The sequence below is a fragment of the Strix uralensis genome, chromosome 4 (genome assembly GCF_047716275.1).
Source record: "Strix uralensis isolate ZFMK-TIS-50842 chromosome 4, bStrUra1, whole genome shotgun sequence".
Taxonomy (NCBI): domain Eukaryota; kingdom Metazoa; phylum Chordata; class Aves; order Strigiformes; family Strigidae; genus Strix; species Strix uralensis.
In genome coordinates this window covers 126,949,833-126,968,518 of record NC_133975.1, presented here as the reverse complement: position 1 = coordinate 126,968,518, position 18,686 = coordinate 126,949,833, and the positions used below count along the sequence as shown (strand labels likewise).

Below are 18,686 nucleotides of genomic sequence, written 5' to 3'. Positions count from 1 at the left end.
TCAGGATACTTATGGTGAAAAAAAAATTAATCATCTGCTGAAAAGACAGGTCATTTAATGAAAAGTCATTTTGAGTCAATCAAAATTATTTATCAATTTCTGAAAACATGTTTACTCTTACTTTCTAAATGATATTTTAAGACAGTTTAGCTACACGTAACCTATTATTTTTTACAAGAAAAGACATTCAAATCTTTAATATGAATTAAAGAAAATATTTCAGTCATTTAAATAGCAAGTTAATCTTGTTTAATGCTTCAATTAAAAAAAAAAAAAAACCAGCACTGAAATTTCTGCATATAAAGGTACTGCTTGTTTGTATTTTTTTTCCAGGAAAGAAAATGAATGAAGAAGAAAGCCATCCATAACGCCCTAATCATTTATAAGGGAGTCACACAATTCAATAATTCAGGATCAAATTTTTCACAAACAAATAAAAATTCATATTACAACAGTGTGGTGCTGATTTGCTCTGAAAGTAAATACTTTTCAGTTACTCTGTTGATTTTTTTTATCACAAGTTGTTATTTTTCCAAAGGAAAAAATGAAAAACATAATTCTAGAGTATCTGTACTAACCTCAAATAATCTTCCAGTAGGAATGGTGGCAGGAGCAAAACCAGCAGCTGCAGATGAGTGTTCAGTCAATTCAGTTGTTTGCACTAGTGAATTTTTGAGTAGTGAGATTCTGCTTTAGAGATACATACATTTAAGTGCCTAAATATAAGCTTATAGGCTATATTTGAAGGTCTTAGCATATTTATCTTTTAAATAAAGACTAGGCTATTTTAAAAAATAAAAGTGATAGTTCAAAAAGAAATTACTGATTTAATGTAGTAATCATGGGGTAAATCCCAAGACCTGGTACATGTCAGACAAAATCGTAAGACATCCCCCAAACAGATAACATGAACTTTGTCTCCAATAGACTTCTGAGGGGAAAACTCTTAATCCACCTGTGATAATGCTTTTAATTTAAACTAGTCAGTCCATGAGAGGGTGTAATTTAAAACAAGAATTAGGGATCTCATCAGCAGCTGTCACACTCACACTCAGCTGGGCTGAGTCAAGAGAAGTGAATTCAGACGAGGGCAGGTGAAATGCACTTTGCAGGGTGGCTGTGCCTCACGCTGACTCCTGATTTGAAAACCTGCCCAAAACACACCAGTGCAGACTTTTCTTGGGGTGATTCTATGGCTTTTCAGCTGTGTTTGCCTGAGAACGGAGGCAGCGGTAGGTACATCCAGCAGATGGGGCAGCCGATTGCTTCCTCTGCAGGGACTCAGGGTTAGCAACTGGTTTTCCCAAGGTGGGTTACAGGGTGTGCTGGAAAGAGAAAGAAACAACACTGTTATGTGACAAGTCCTTAATAAACTTACTGATGGTACTCTGGGCAGAAGGCACTACAGTTTCTTCTGTTCCTACACTGAGGTTTCTAAGGTTTGTGGCATGTTCTGGTGCTCACCAGCTCTCCCACCACTCCACCCGCGCTACCGCCAAGACAGCTTGGACGTGGTGGGGCAGAGGCAGGTCTGCAGAACCCACGCACCCCTTCCCCTCCAGATGCAAACTGTGGTATGGAGAAGAGCTTCTCGGCCTTTGCGCAGACCGTTTATAGCCTTTTCCTCTGATAAGACAAGGGTGAAAATGTAAAGCTATGCAAAACAATCTCAGTAGCGGGAAAAAATGCTGAGCTCCCTTCAAACCCGAAAAGAGAGCTGGAACCCCTGAGGTCCCTGCAGCACAAATTTACTGCAGGTCGGATGGCGATGCTATCCCAACAAGTGCAGGATGCTTTGGGGCTGAATCACTGTCTCGCTGAGCTGGTCGGATATCCTGAGCTGCCGACTGCCACGGGATGGCCACCCAGGGTAAGAAACTGCTCCAACGCAGAAAGAAAACAAATTAAAAAAACTTTCAGAGACTTGCCAGTAAAGTTTCTTTGGCTCTGCGTCTGGGCATCACTCCCAAGTTCAGCCTCTCGCCCTCAGATAAAGCGCTGCAGCCTGGAATGGCGTCAGATGTGTGGGAGGGGAGTGCATCTATCTGTGCCTGGGCTGGAAAACATATGCACTGTACTGCCTCAAAAAGCTTTTTACTTTGGGCCTTGCTCCAGAAAACCTTTTTCCTTGCTTTTACAACTGTTCCCTGTCGCTTGGGACTGCCCAGATGTTTAACCCAGCGCCGAGGACAGGGAGACTGAGCAGTTTTCTTCGTGTCCTTCCCGCTGCCACCCCGGTGTGGGAGCAGCCACCTCCGGCACGCTGCCTCCTCTGCTCCTCGGGATGGGGGGAGAAGAGGAGGTCACCCCCGGCTGCGGTGACCTGTCCACAGCGACCGGACCCACAGCTTCTGGCTTTACCTGATACGACAAGTGGATCAAGTCCTGGCCTCAGCAGAGAGGGGGGACAACCAAATACCTCGGGGGGCCAAAGGAGGGAGAGAGGAAGAGGGGATCCTGAGAGGCTGTGGCTGGCCGATTCCAACCATTTTATCGTGACATTGTATTACTGGGTGGATTGATTGTTACTTTTTTTAAGTCTGTATCCTGGAGTTTTGTAATTATGTGAGGATTTTAGCGCTTCCCAAATTAAAAGCAAACATGAACCACCACCATCAAACCCCGTCCCCTTAGCCTGCCAGGCTGCAGAAAGAAGCTGGAAAAATGTGAATACTTTTCATTTTCACATCATGATTTTCAAAGGCAGCAGGCAGCTGACTTCTGGCTGGAAGCTGGGACGGGCGGTTTTAACCCAAGGGAGATGCAGGTGAAGACAACAACGACCGCGGCCCAGGGCCAACGTTGGAGAACCAGGGAAGCGCTCGTCAAAACCGAGGAAGGGGAGAGAAGGGGACGCGGGACGGGGCGAGAAGGTTGAGGAGGGGCTGAGGCTCCGCGGCCCCTTGCTGCTCCCCCGGGCGGGGTGGGCCTGGCCGGAGGCGCAGGTGGAGGCGGGGAGGCCCGGGGGGCCGCTCCCGCCGTCAGGCCTGGACGCTGCCCGGCCGCTCCCGCCCGCCGCGGCCGAGGGCCCGGCCGAGGGCTCCGCTGCGCCCCTCCGCGGCCCCGCCCCGCCCGGTAGCGGCCCCCCCACCGGCCCGAGGCCCCGCCCCGGCACACCTAACCCCGCCCCCGGCGACCTGCCGGCTTGTCTGGGCCGCGGGCGCGGGCCGGGCGGCGGCGGGTCGCGGATGGCGGTAAGGCTGGCTCCTCGCGGGGCTGGGGCCCCGAGCCGCCCCCACGGCCGTAACTGGCCGGCACCGCTCAGGCCCCGCGGTCGCCTCCCCTCGCACCCGCAGCGCGGGGAGCTGAGGCCCGGCCGCGGCCCGCCGCTCCCGGGGGCTGTGGAGCGAGGCGGCTGGCCACCCTCCCCCCCCCCCGCCGCCTGCCGCCGCCGCCTCCTCCCGGCCGGAGCGCGGCTCCCCGCGGCGGGCAGGTACCGGCGCTCAGCCCGGGGTGCCCGGTCGCCGCTGGGGGGAAGCGCGGGTGGGGGAGGCTCTTCCCCGGGCGAAGCGCTGGCGGCTGCGGGGCGGGTGGGTCGGGGCCGGGCGCTCGGCCTCCGCCCGCCGGGGCTTCCCCTGCCCCGCTCCGCCAGGGGGCGGCCGGCCCCGCTGAGGCCCAGCGCTGCGGGGCGGGCGAGGGTCCCGCCGCTCCAGTGGTCCCTGCCCCGCTGGTCCTGGGCCACCTTCGAGGTGAACTGGGGGGAAGAACCCCCCAGGTTTGTTCTGCCCGTTAAGCACAGAAAATAGCCAGGAGCGGCCAGTCCTACAGGAGCGGGCTTGGTGTAGCTCCTAACCTGCCCCCCAGTCGGAAAAATGCTTGAGGAGATGGGATTAATCTGAAATGATAAATGCAGTGTTGCCTCTATAATTTACAGATGCCAAGCTGAACTTGCTAGATCTGTCTTAATTGCTTAAATAGTTGGAAGCGCTGTATTTGGCACAGGATTAAGCGGCCAGTTCCCATGTTGCTGCAAGTCACGTTCGCCTCTTCAGTCCCTGCGGGGACAGGGAAAGCCCGTGGAAAACAAAAAGGGCATGTGTGAGGTGGATGAAATAGTTATAGAAAATAGTTAATAAGTGTTGGATATTGTCTATAACTATTTCGGTTTGTCTCCTGTATACTCAGTCAGTACTTGGTTAACATCCAACAGTGTCTGTTAATTGTTTTCTGAACATTGTTCACTAATTTAATGACTGGCTTGTGGTGTGGGCAGATAGTTAAGGGTGAATTTTTAGAATTTTGCCTACAGTGATTTTTCAGTTGTATAATACTGGAATGTGTTTATTTTAACCTGAGCATTCTTTCTCCTACTTCATCAGCTATCTGTCTTTATTCCTACACAGCCCTTATCACAGAAGTATTTATTTATAATTCTTTCTTTGCAGGCTAATATCCTACGCAGAAAGTGAGACTGAATAACATGCACGTGCTGATTACTGGAGGAGAGGCTGAAGGACATCCTGTTTTGATTTAGCAGTGTTGTTTATTCTTTGGGGTGAAATGAAGAATTTAATTCTGTTTTGGACATATTCAGGTTTCTAACACAACTGAACTTCAGTAGCCTTTTTTGCAGTACAGATTTCAGCAAATGAAAAAGATGCAGAACCTGTCACTAGTAGAAAGTCTTACTAATACAGACACACCACACCAGATGTCTCTAAAAGACCTAGCAGTTGAAGTAGGTGGTATGTCTCTAGATGAAAGTGACTGTAATTTGAATGAAAGGACAAATAACGAAATTATTAATCTTGAAGTAATGCAGGAAAGCCTCTCTGTGGTGAATAGCAAAGAGAGAAGTTTTGAGGGGTTTTCTGAGAGCAGTTACAGTACCTCAGAGCCCAGCAGTTCCTGGGGTGATTTTGAAGGCTTTGAGGAGTCCTTAGACAAATCAGAGAGATTCAGTCATAATCTTGAAGTGAAGTCAACAAAAATTTACAGAGTTGGTAAGGACTTAAGCAGCGGACATTGTAGCACTTCTGCTGGTCACTTTTGTTCTGAGCCATCTCTACACAGTGGAATACAGGAGGCTTCCAGCTCTCTAAATGAGGTATGTGGTAATAGTAAACCAAAGACCAGAAATGTTTGTGTTACTGCTTCCTACATCCCAAGATTTGTATCTGAATGTCTTCTCAATAGAGGGTAATGTTGTACAGGGAGAGAAACTGTCAAACTACTTTGCAGCTAACTCAAGTGGAACAAAAGCAACTTCTTTACAGTGTTTGACAAATACTTAAGTTATCCTGCTGGAGAGCTTTAAAGAACCTAATGCTCTACTTTGCTTCTAGAGACTAGGAATAAGTAAGCAAGTGAAACCATGAACCTTGCCCTGAAGCACAGGCAATTTAAAAGCTAGACCAGAATGAGCATAGGAAACAAAAAATGGTGAAGGTGGGTAACAAAACCAGGGTGGACAAAAATTATGAGCAAGCTTATTGAAGTATACCAATATTACATTGAGTTAGAAGTTGGCAAAAACAATAATTTTTGTTTTACTAATATACTGCCTGAATAATACAGCAGTCTGTTTGGAATTTTAGCCTGATTGTGGATGGAAGTTAATGACACAAAAAGATTAATGGAAATAATTTAATATAATTCATTTTTTAGCATAGGATGTTACATTCTCTAATACAATGTTATAACTAATAATCTGAATAAATAATGTGTCCTTATCAGCACAAAAAGAGGTTCAGGTTAAAGGGTTATACCTAGTTGCAATTAATGTGTTTCTATGTTTACCAAACATGCATCACCAAAGTGAAGCAAAGTAACAAAAAGAAAATAAGAATGTACAAATAACAAACCACCCTCATCCTTACTACTTTTATCCTAAGTTAAAACGTTTGAAAAAAGAGAGCAATCAGCTAAGACTTCCACGGGGTTAATAAGCGGCAGTAATAGCTTACTGCTTGTAGTCTGTTAGGTAAGTTTTAGTATGCGTAGGGGACTGAGGGTTTTCTGGAGACAGGCTTTCTTGCCCTTGCCTGGGAACTTCACCTGTTGCAGAGGTACTACTAGGGAAAGGACAAAGATGCATGTAGGATAAGCTGTCTAGCTAGAGTGGAGATCAAGGATATTTGGTCATTGCATAAACAGAGAATTTAAATTGTTCATAATGCTAGAAATCGGGGACAAGAAGTCTTATGTTCAAAAAAAAAAAGTATATAATGACTGAAGCTGAAATAGAATATAGCAGATTGTTTGGTTTCTTTCCAAAAGCAGTAGATCTTAGTCTTACTGAAGCCTTTGCTTTATTTTTGCATTTATTAAAGGCGAAAGGAAGTGTCCAGTATGAGCTAAATAAGTTAACCATGCCTAGAGTTTCAAGTTGTATTTTCTTATCTCAGGGTACAGAAACAGCTGCAGAGCTGCTGGAGATTTATGTGGGTGTAGAATATACATGTAGCTTTTCATTCATCCCTGTGCTTTTTATATTGTTTGGTCGAGATCATAAACCCTTCAGGTTGGGGTTCTCTCTTCTGTATGGTCAATAGAAAAAAGTCCAGGTAGGTTGGAAGGGACCTCTAAAGATCATCTGAGGTCAGAGGTCTGACCTTCAATATCTAATGCTTCGGTTAATTAGATGATGTCAGTCTGGAGCAGAATCACATATTTTAAGATTAAAACAATAGTAATTTTCTTGCAGCAGCTGGGTATTTTGCCGACATGATTGAATAACTTTAGGGATTTTTCCTGTGTTCTTTAAATACTGACCTTTGTGAGAGGAACTAGTGCACTTAAGCACTAGAGTATTCTGATATAACAGGATATAGAGGATTTAGTCAAAAAGCATGGATGTGAAATTTATGCCTTTGTGTTTTTGTAATTAGTACAAAGCCACGAGGTAAATGGAAATATACCCAAATTTTGTTTTAGAAATGCCTACTGAAGCAGACAGTAATAAAGGTAATTTTAAAAAATCTTGCATTTTCATCTGGGTTGTCTAAACTGTAAGCCAGTGACTTGTATGCATGTTGGAGTAATGTCACAAGGCAATACTGCAAATGAGGCAGACCTGTGTTTCCCTCCATTCACATTTCTGTGCCTGTAATTTCCCCCCCACCCTAAAGCCAAGAGCAGCTGCCTGACTTTTCCTTGGCTCCTGTCCCATTTAGATTTTGGTACCTACTTGGAAATTATTTTTTTTCCTTGGCTGTGATTCTCCATGTATGCTTCAGCAAGTGTGTTTTCATAGAATTATGCTTCTCAGGCATCTTTCTGCCCCATACAGTATCCCTGTTGTAAGTTAAGTCTACTGAAATAATTTACAAATTGATTTAAAGTATTATGACACTTTGGGCAAGATTCAAAGGATTTTACCCAGGAGACTTTGAATATCCCAGCAGTCGCCCTTCAGGATAGGCAGTTTAACAAGGACTTCAGGAGGGAGCAGCGTGGGGCAGAAATTCTATTTCTAGAAGCACGCTCAGAAGTACAGAAGCCTTCTACCAGCTCTGTTGATTTTGCCCACTCATCATTAGATTAAATCTGTACTCTCAGTATTCACTGCACTTGTCTGAGTTCAGTATGATGAAACTGTGGAAATATTCTCCATTTATTTCAGCTGTTTGAATTACAATTAAATGAAGCTGTCAAAATACGGAGTATCCATACTTAATGTTTTTCAGATTAAATTGTTGATTGCTAGGCAAAGAAAACAAACTGCCTGGTTTCGTTCTCTAGTTTTCACACAACATTGCTGCTCCTGGATTGCAGTCCTTCTGGAGGGTATTGAAGTCAATTAATTGCTTTGATTTAGAAAATTGCAGTAATTCCTTCTTTGAAGGAATAAAAGGACAAAGCTTCTGGACCAGATGGCATGATAACATCCCTTTAGGATAGCATGTAAATTATGCACTTTTTTCCTTGTATATGTATTTCTTAGTCTTCAGATAACCCTGTTACTTCCAGTAGGCCTGTTTGGGTCACTCCTGTGGCTATGTTCAGTCCTCCAAACCTCCTTCTTGTTCCTGCTGGAGGAGGAAGAAGTATGTAAATCTGGCTCAGATTTTTAACATAGGCTGGAAAAAGTTTGGTGCAAATGCAAGGAGACAGAGACATAATCACCCCAGCTTTTATGCAGACTTACACAGTGCAAGTATTTATTGCTAACTATAGCATTTAGTAGCATTTGGCTGAATTAGGTGTGTTCGAATACAAAGTTAGCAAAACAAACTTTTGAGTTGATATATACATCAGTTTTGACCTGAACTGAATTAGCTGAGCAGAAGGAGTTTTGAGTGCTAATAGGCAAACCAGTCTATAACTTAGTAGCTGGGGAGCTAGAGTTCATCAGAAACTCTTGGACTCTTGCTTCTCCTCCTCTAATTCTAGGTAAATACTCACAACACTGAACTATGGGCTTAGTCCCTCAGTGCCATAAATATTAATACAAATTTTAAAAACAATAATACAGTCTCTAGAAACATTGTAGTCTTTGGACTAGGGCCTTCATGAACCGTGGGGATGGCCTGTGTAACATGTCGTACGAGCACATGTCATAGGAGGAGCGGCTGAGGGAACTGGGGTTGTTTAGTCTATAGAAGAGGAGGCTGAGGGGAGACCTCATTGCCCTCTACAGCTACCTGAAAGGAGGCTGCAGAGAGCTGGGGATGAGTCTCTTTAACCAAGTAACAAGTGATAGAACAAGAGGGAATGGCCTCAAGTTGCGCCAGGGAAGGTTTAGACTAGTTATTAGGAAGCATTTCTTTACAGAACGGGTTGTTGGGCATTGGAATGGGCTGCCCAGGGAGGTGGTGGAGTCCCCATCCCTGGAGGGGTTTAAGAGTAAAGTTGACTTAGCGCTTAGAGATATGCTGTAGTTGGGAACTGTTAGTGTTAGGTCAGTGGTTGGACTGGATGATCTTCTAGGTCTTTTCCAACCTAGACAATTCTGTGATTCTGTGATTCTATGTGTAATAAAACTCTGTTTTTTCTAGGCAAACCACAGCTATGAGGATATATTTAAGTTGGGCTTTCCAGAAGTCTTTGTATCACAGTCCAGAGAGAGCGTAAGAAGCTTAGATCAAGTACTTGATACAAATAATGAAGATGTTGGGATTCCTGAATTTATGAAGAATCAACTTTGGTAATGAGTTTAGATCAACAGTTTAAAAAAAAAATAATTAAAAGTTCCTCAGCAGTTAATTACTCTGTTTATTTCATAATTTAAAAATCAGTGGTACTTGCAGGTAAACTTAAAAATCTTTTTAATCACTATGCTCTTCAGCATATAGATCTTACCAATTTTGTATTGTGTTGTTAAAGGAAATGGACTGTGGTTTAGCCATTGGAAAACAAGGAAGGGAATACATCAAAATTACAAATTCCTGCTCAGGGTTTTTCCTGCTGTTGGTGTGCTTTCTTATGACTAAGCCTCTGGAATGCCAGAACACCCAACAGGCAGCCTGCTCTTCCTGTTCGCTTGTCCTCTCTTCACAACACATCCGACTTATTTCTCCATCATCTGAGGCAGGAGCATTGCTGCTGCTGCTTCTGCTGACAACCCACCTGCTTATTTTTTTCCTCCCTCCATTTTCCCAGGTGGTAACTACTTCTTATGTCTAACCAGATGTGCTTCAGAATCTGTGGTGCATCTGGCTTCTTTCCTGGGGTTATGTTAATAGCAATTAGTATCACTAACTTAGCTTTCTTTTGACAGCTGGAATGCTTTTAGATTTGTTACATGTTTTTGAAGGATCAGCAGCTTCTGAGCAGTATTGTAGTTACTGAACAGTATTGTAGTTATTTTTGCATATATCTGAGGCTTTGTATCTAGAAAGCTGGGTCAGACCATGCTTTGGAAATGTCATAAGAATCACAAGAAATGTAGTTAAAACATTTAATGCAGGCATCCTTTCATCAGGTTCCTTATAAGTGCATTATATTTTGATCAGCCTCAGACTTGTGGAGAACTGTGATATATATGTAAAAGGGACTGCAATATTATAGCAGAGTACCAACTACAGACAAAAAACCCCTAAGCTGCTGTGGTAAATAACTAAAATCAATGATAATTGCATCCTGTACCAAGCAAAAAGCAACTGGATTTATAAGGATGAATACAATGTAAGAACCCAAAGTGCTATGTAGAGGGAACTCTTTAATTCTCGCTGTTTCAGTAGAGCGTGCCTTTGGCTTGTTATGTAGTACGTACGTGTCCAGAGCAGGTGCAGGTCACCCATCTGAGCAGCAGGCTGCTGCTGCAGTGGCGAAGCATGGCTGATAGGAAGGAGAAAGGTTTGAGAGACAGAAAATGCAAAGCATGGAATTAATAGGGCTGAACTCTACCCATATTTCACAGAAGCAATTGAATAGTGCAAGCTGTTGGCATATAACAATCTCTGAAATATGCTTCTAATGCACTTCTTATCTGAGAAGCTCAAACATACAGTTCTGTTGACTTACTGTTTCCATTGTCTTGCAAGCTTATTAGTACATTGGGTTGATAGTTTGAATTAATGTAGAAAGAGTTTTAAGATAAGTTGCTTTTTAGATCAAGGGAGGCTAGTACATGAGTGTGTGTAGCGACAATAAGTTATAGATGTTCACTGGAGACTTTGTACACCTTATAACCTCAAATTATGTTTTCTTTCCTAGCATTGATTCTGGAAACATATGGAGAACACTTAGAGACTTTGATAATACCCCCAGTTTAAGACATCCCTGGAGTAAATCTCATTGCCAAGAAAACCTCTTGAGTGTTCTTGGAATAGATGCAAATCAGAAGGTAATTGAACAATGGTTTGCTGGTATGCCAGCATAAACACTTGGTTACCAATCTGATTTTCTGTAAGCTATATGTGCAGATGCATGAGGAACTAGGTCTGGGTGAGTCATAAGTTTTTTTTTTTTTTAGAGACAGCCTTTAAAAATGATAGTCTAGTGTTTTTCCATCGTTATGTGTAAGTAACTGTGAAATTGTGCAGGATTAAATTTTGATTGGCTTTACATTAAAAGTCTCCACTATGTAGTGCCCTGTTGTTAGGTGGTTCGTTCAGCTCCCGTATAAATGTGGAATTAGCTTTCAGATGTGTGTGCAGTAAGATGATTTACTTTTTTGCTAAGAGTATGAGAAAATTGTTAGCCTCTAATATCTTTCCATTAAGTGAAAATCAGATTTGAATCACAGGCTGTTAAAGTAATTACTGGATGTTTTTACTGTATAGGAACTGAAAGTGTGTTCCACTTCTCTTTTCCTCAGATTATTCAGTCTGTTTTTGCAAGGCTTGAGGGAGAGTATGTTTTAAATTGAATTGAGACCAAACCAACAGTATTGAAAGATCTCAAACGTCTCTGTTTAATCTCTTGTTTTGAGAAGATAAAGGTATCAGAGGTCGTTTAGTATTCAACCTGGTTATTTAGTTGGGATGAATGACTCACATATGGTTTTCAGAAGTAACTGTTTCAATTGATAATTTGATTGCTTAAGTATGGTGGGGGTGGTACAGTGTTCAATTTTGATTTTATGGACATATTTGACCTTTCATGCAAGTTACATACAAACAGAACAACAGTGTTGAAGGTATAGGACCTGTTCTGCACTTGAAAGTCACTTAACACTTAACAGGAGAGAATGGGAGACATTTCTCCAAAATAGCTGAACTCCTCTTCTGTTCCTTTCTTGCCCATAGATATACTGGCATTAAATCAGTGCCCAGGCAGCTTAAAGTTATGTCATTACATCTGTGACTGGAAAACTGTATTGCTTTTAACAATACTGATGAAAATGTATTTCTCAGCTATTTTCTGGTGTAGGTTAAGGCTAATTTTAATTGGAAATGGCTTTTTTAATTAATTTAAGGCACAGTTAGATTCATGTGTGTAGAACTTGTTTTGGCATAAAATTGTTTTAATGCAGGGGGGGCACATGATAAATCAGGAAGTGAGATTTGGTGGTTATTGTTATTTGAGGGAAACGTCTCTTTAGGTTACATACTGTGAGATCAGATAGAAATTCGTAAAGAAAATGTAAATTATGTTTTATTAGGACTTTCTGGAGAGCCAGGATGATATTTTTGAGGAATCAAATGTTAAAGATAATGAGGACTTTGGATTTGATGGATTCAGTATTCATGACTGCAAAGCACTGATCCAGACTAAGGTAAGAATTGTTCTGAAAGTAAGCACTTCAGAGAACCACAGAGTATATTCTACATGTTCTTCTGTGCTGTAGCCAGCTGTTCCAGCACGTCTCCTAACGTAATTGGATGTGGAGTTGTTTTTTTCTCTTTGAAACCTATCTGATGGCTTTAGAAAAGGTACAATATAATGTACCAAATGCAAAGCAACATAACAGGGGGGACACTGAAATACAAGGTTATTCATTACGTAGGCTGGATTTTAGGCCAAATTACTTAATGGTTGAGAGAGAGCAGCGATATATAAAATGTAGTCAGGATGCTCTGATGACAGAGGAAGATTAGCGTGTCTATAGAAGGATCGGCACATCCATCACTGATGATTGTAACTCACTCCTAAAATATATGGTAAGGGAAAGATTAGAAGCAAAGCTGGTAGAGCAGAAACTGCATTTGAACTTGTATTTCAGATATTTAGAAAGATTCAGATTTGGTTTGTTCACTCGAGGAGAAAATGGGCTACTTAAGGAGGAAGGCAGAATTGATGTTAAAATTACAAGGATTTGAGAACATCACTGTTTTTAGGCTCTGTTACAAAATATACAGATAAATACTTTGTTGTTAGTGTGCTTGTATCTTTGGTCAAACGGGCCTTAATAAGCTCTGTTTGTTTCTTGCTAAAGTAGTGGAAGTTGGAATGAAAATTCCTCATTGCTTTAAAAAAAAATCAGTTGCGTTCTGTTTTTAATAAAGTATTTTGGATGAATATTCTTAACCCAAAGTCCCTTCCTCAGTGAAGAATAAACTTTGAGCAACTGTTGTTGCTGTGGAGATGCGTAGTTTGAGGCATGCTTTCATTGCTCTGGTTTGGTCTATTTACTGCACTGGACAATGAAAATGTATAACCATTCCAGGAACCTTGTGCATAAGATATGTTAGGCTGGAGAATTCAGAAAGAAAACCAGAAGAGACTGTCCAGCTTACTCCTTCATAATTCAGTTCTGCTTTTGTCAATGAGTACATGGGGGTGGGATCACAGTAGCTGACACGTACTTGGAAATGTATAAAATACAGAGACAGGGTTTAGGCAAAGAAGTGGTTCAAGGTAGACGAAGGAGGAGTAAAAGTAAAAAGAATCATGTTAGATACAAAGGTACAAAGTTAAGGTAAATGGACAGTATTTTTCTGGAGTAGACTCTGAAGGGAAAAAACAAGCTCTGCAGCTTGGTGTCTCAAAGTAAAGCTCATTAGGAAATGTATGTTGGCACTTTTAATTTTAAGTAAGTTAAATCGTATAGTGGGATGTTTTCCATTTATCTTCCCAGTTATGTCCTTTTTTCTTCTTATGATAATTTTATTTTTAAGAAAACTGTATAAAAATTAGATAAAATATACAAAGTGATTAATTTTTTTTCCATCCTACTGCAAGTTAACTTAGTTTTTCTTTTTCACTCAGCTTTCTGTATCACCGGATTCCGGACATGGTCATCTTTTCACCTGTAACCTCTTTTTGAAAACCACATCACCAAATGGAAACATGCAATACATAACAATCCCAAGGAAGAAGCACATTTTTGCTGCACACAACCTAAAAATGAAAATTTTCAGTAGTGATATATGTTGAATGAAATGCACTTTTTAATCTTTTTTTTTTTAACTGACTGCAGTTTACCTTCATTTTGTTACTGGCTTGGTACTATAGACTACATAATGTTCTTTAGGAAAGTGACATATTGCTGTATATGAGGTACCTAAAGCCATGCTACTAGAAGATATTTATCCTAATTAGTTATGAAGTCAAAGGTGTAATTTTGTCCTGCTAAGTTTTGCTGCAGGGTCATGTCTCTTACAGTAAATCCAGCTGCAGTTGCACCTTAAAGATACTCTGGTGGACTACTCTCCTGAACTACTGACCTTTCAGGCCTTTAATGCCTCTTTGATCAAAAACCTTCTTTCCCTGCCAAAATCTAAACACACCTCAGGTGTGTTGTAAAGTGTGCCTTGTCACCATCTCTCCTCATATTTGGTCCAGTTTGGATCAGCTGAGATCTGTTACTTTGCCACTGCTGAACATAATGAGAGGAGCCTTCTACATCTGGTGGCTTTCACTGCAGTTTAGGAAAATAAAACTGTTTTAACTTCTGACAAAGCCCACTGTGGTGGTAGGGGTAGAGTCAGTGAAATGTTTTGTTCTGGCATTAGTTTCTAACTGAAATAAATCACCTCTCTGAAGCTGATTTTAACAGGACTACTTGGATTCATTCAAGCTACTGAACACTTATACCGTACATAACTGTGCTTGTTAAGGATTAACAGGGGTGTAGTTCAGGACTTGCACTGCACAATGCTGTAAATAGCTGCCCTCCTAAAATTTTATAGTAACTATTGACTATGTTGCCCTTCTTCCTGCATACTTGAGTGCCAGAGGGGATGCACTTCACTATCATTCATATAATCCATGGTGCTTCCCTGCCAACTGCAACAGCTTCGTTTATTCATTGGTAATAACTTTTATGCAAGTTACTAAACCATTTACTGCTTTAGCCATTCTGAATATGAGAATTTGATATGGCTTTTTATTTTAAAGAGTTTCTAAGCACTGCAACTGATATGTGTTAAAAGCAGGGAAGAAACTTGGATATTCCAAAACTAAATCAGTTCATTATTTAATGATGTGCCTTTTCTGTTCTTAGAATTAAGAATATTAAAAAGCACTGTCAGACTCCAACCCTTCATCTAGTAAACTGTTCAGCAGTGAAATTACAATTATAATAATTTATAACTTCAGCAGTGTTTATGGTACCTCAGTACTATTAGCATAGAATGACTGTGTGTTGGTTAGTCAGTAAATGGGAACAGGCCATTTGGACAAGTGCTGTTTGGAAGTGGCTCAGCAGCTTCCCTGGCCTTGCAGGGGAACGCCACATGGATGCAAGAGCAGGTTAACTTTTTCACTTAACACTGGATTTGAATTAATTTTCAGTTTCCCTTATAAGTCCTTCAGAACATTCAAACATGTATTACATAGATTGAAGTCATACACTCACAAAAAAATGCCAATAAATGATGAAGGGATAGCTGAGGTTGGTAATAAACATTATTGAAATCAATTATAAAACCCCATTTTTATGCTTTTGGACAAGCAGGGCCCTGCAGAGGTGCTCGAGGGGGCAATCTGTAGCATATACAGCACCAGCCCCCAGAGGCCCTCTTCTGGACTTTCCAGTTTGCTTTTGCTAACATCAGATTAATGTATCTAAGAATGTTTTGCACTGTTACCTCAGGAGAAGGGTGAATCCATCATCTTTCCCTCTTAGTAGCAGGTTTTTACAGCCCTGTCCAAGGTACAGATTGGGGAAAAAAAAAAAAAGGTTTCAGCCCTTTATGATTCAGTGGGGAAAAAACTATCGGGGTTCCAAAGGTGATGGGCTCCACATTTCAGATTGTTCTGAAGGGCCACCTGAGCCCTTACTGCCTCTAACCACAGGCTGCACAACACAACCAAGAGACCTTTCGACTCCTGTCTCCAGTCAGATGAACAAGTTCCATCTCTTCAGAGAGAAAGACTATCAGCTTTAAAACTACAAATTCAATTCAGCTTCAAGGTTGTGCAGTCCTCCAGCCCTCATCAGAATCTGGAGACAATCTGTGTATTTGGGGGTACTCACAAAGGGAAAGCTGCACTATTAACTGACAAGAGAGCATGCTCAGGCAGACAAACTAAATTTTAGTTGACTGTTTTCAGGCGTATTGCAATAGTAGAAAGTAGCCTTGCCTTCTGTTGTTATCCTGGGAAACAAGGGGTGCCGGAAACCCCTCTGGTGTGTTCTGCACAAATAGTGGCTGTTCATTTCCTTTAGTCATTTCCTGGCTCCTGCCTGCCCCAACAACCACTGCCTACCCGCTCCACTGCACTGGGGAGCAGCAGGTGCTCCTTCTGTGAAAAGGGGGCACAGAGGAAATAAAACTTTGTATCTTGGTATGTTTTAAGATACAGATTTAATAACTTCTAATCTTAGGTCTAATCTCAGCTGTGAAATACTGAGTTTTGATGAACTAAACATGTTACTGTACTCTGTGGAAAGCAAATAGACTTCTGACATTTGCTTAGGATTTTGAAAAGGTGAAAACTAAAGCAAGGCAAGAGTTTTAGACAGCAGAGCTAGGCAGAAATGCCTTTTTCTTCCACTGAGATTAGAGGGAAAATATACCCATTTTTAAAAGTTCAAACCAGAAGTATAATTACTGAAATGTTTCCTTTGTGGAGGGAACACTGTAAATAGTTTTGCAAAAAAAAGAACTACATTGTGAAAGACTGAAAACATTTCAGTGCATATTCTGTTCAAAGCTACAACAGAAGTAAGATTTTAGGGAACTTATTTCAACAATGCTTAAAACTGAACAGAGTAGGAAGGCAAAGTTTTGTGAAGTTTTTTTTTAGAAAAGGCATATTCCTAGGATTTGTAGACTTATTTTTAAAAGTCCAAAGAACATGTAGAATTTGATTAACCAAAAAAACCCCAACCAACCAAAAAAAGCATTCTAGACCCTAGCATGACTTCTACGTATACCATAAACCCACCATTGGTTAAACATATGCAGAAGACTTGGAGTAAAATAAAAAAATCTTGTGAAAGCTTAAAAGTTCTTTTCAAAGTGCAGGGTCATTTAAAAGCACTCTGATCTTTTTAATAGTGAAAATCAGTTTTAATAATTCCCCCATTTTTTAATTGGATTTAACTTAAAATCCCATTTTTTTAATGGAAGGACTTTCTGGAGTACTCCTACTCCAGTTAGGTTGGCAGAGGGAATTTGGCTAAAAATGAGCTGCGTTCAAATTAATTGTTAAACCCCCAAACTCCACTGTAGATCTGAGTTTAACTTGCCAGATCCACTCTGGAGGATTCAAAGAAAACAAAACCAACCCATGCAGCCAGCAGATGCAAGAGGCACCCTTCAGTCACATCTGGCAGAAGTTCTCCCTTCTACCGAAATAGGGGTGAGAGTCCCCAAAACTGCCATCCCACCACACAGCCTGGGTGCCAGCACAGAGCCAGCCTGGCCCAGCGCTCTGCTGGGAGAGAGAGGTCCTAATGAGGGAAAAATGTATGGAAGGAAGTTGCAACACTTTTCTTTTTCAGTCAAGGCAAGATTCCTGTGAATTCTGGGCAAATACCTATATGCCAAAAATCTTCCAGGCTCCCTGAACCTCTGCTTTAATAATACATACTGTACAGACAGATTTCTGCATCTTAATAGCTTAACTCTTCACTTCTTATATTGGTTTTTAATAGCTCAAAATCAGTTTTGCAACTAATTATAACTCATCTTCCTGACAGAACTAGTGTTCTTTTCTTTTGTACATTTTCTTTTGTATATTTTACTCTTGCCTGAGCTGGGAAGTTACATCTTTTTAAGTCTCAGTTCCAGTATACAGGATGCTGAGCTAGACAGCACTCTGGGTAGTACCTGCACCTCCCCACGTTTTAAGCCAGCACTGCACTGAGCTGTGCTGCTCAGCATACTTTAAGTTCCGATCTTTCAGTGTGACAAAAATTGATGAAAGTATATGAAAACCTACACCACCTTTAAAAGATCTCAACATGACCTGAAATTAATACTTCAAAAGTATTTTTTTAAAAGACTAAACTGCAGCATACCTTCACAGGGCAGCATTTTCTCTTGCCAAACTTCAGGACCCATCAGTACAAGAGGAGGCCTGGGTCACAGTATTGGTGCTGTCCCGCTCAGCGGCGCAGTCGCAGGGCTAACGTCACGATGGGAACCACCTCACAGCCAAAAAAGTTATTTCTAGATCTGTGCTTTTTATGCTGTGGTCAGCAGGTTCCAAGACAAAAGGCAGGAGGAATTCCTGGTCTGTAAGTAGCAGCCAGTGCTGTCTCATTAATAAAATGAAGTTCATCGCAGGAGTCAGGATCTCATTTTAGAGGTTCCCAGCAGGAAGGACGGAAACCTTTAAACCTGAAGTCACTGGTGTAGTTTGTATCAGCACAGACTAGCAAACAACCTTCCACTAGCACAGAGTGGCAGTATTTTTGCCCCAGACTGACGAGTATACAAGTCTGACCTGTCAATGGTATGTGCATCAAGGACACTTGTCCCTGACACTTGCTTCCAAGCATGGCAACCCCTGAAGCAACACTAAGAGCTGCGTGGGCCGGGGAGGCTACATAGGGCAGCTGGGACAAAAACCAGAGGACAGCTCAGTGCTAACACACACATCACCTATTCACAACAGGAATCCCCCACACCACTGGCCAGAAAAAAACTGCTCTGTGGGCCATGCCATGTTCTGTGGGGACGGGACGCACAAAGGGGATGCCGTGTTGTAGAAAAAGTCAAAACTTAGAGCTAACAGCTTAAACATTAATAATAGCTAGAGCAGACAAAGCTAGCAGCTTAAATATTAATAGCTGAAGTAGACCCAAGCCTACAGATCGTGGTGTATGAACTGTAACAACCATGTTACAACACAGCTAGCTACAGCATCGGCTGAAACCAACCTAGGAGGATGTGATATTGTATAAGACAACGACCACTTAGCGACCGCTTAGTGACAAAACAGCAAACAAGTAAAACCAATAA

The 18,686-nt window shown here is 41.7% G+C and overlaps 1 protein-coding gene across 1 annotated transcript; it reads left to right on the top strand.

Annotated features, from left to right (window-relative positions):
• The first annotated feature begins 3,129 nt into the window (after positions 1-3,129).
• CLBA1 (clathrin binding box of aftiphilin containing 1) lies at positions 3,130-14,317 on the top strand. Its single transcript, XM_074869062.1, has 6 exons — positions 3,130-3,194; positions 4,386-5,047; positions 8,940-9,088; positions 10,600-10,729; positions 11,990-12,103; positions 13,537-14,317. The coding sequence occupies exons 2-6, from the start codon at positions 4,589-4,591 to the stop codon at positions 13,702-13,704; spliced, it is 1,020 nt and encodes a 339-aa protein (XP_074725163.1). The 5' UTR covers positions 3,130-3,194; positions 4,386-4,588; the 3' UTR covers positions 13,705-14,317.
• The last annotated feature ends 4,369 nt before the right edge of the window (positions 14,318-18,686 follow it).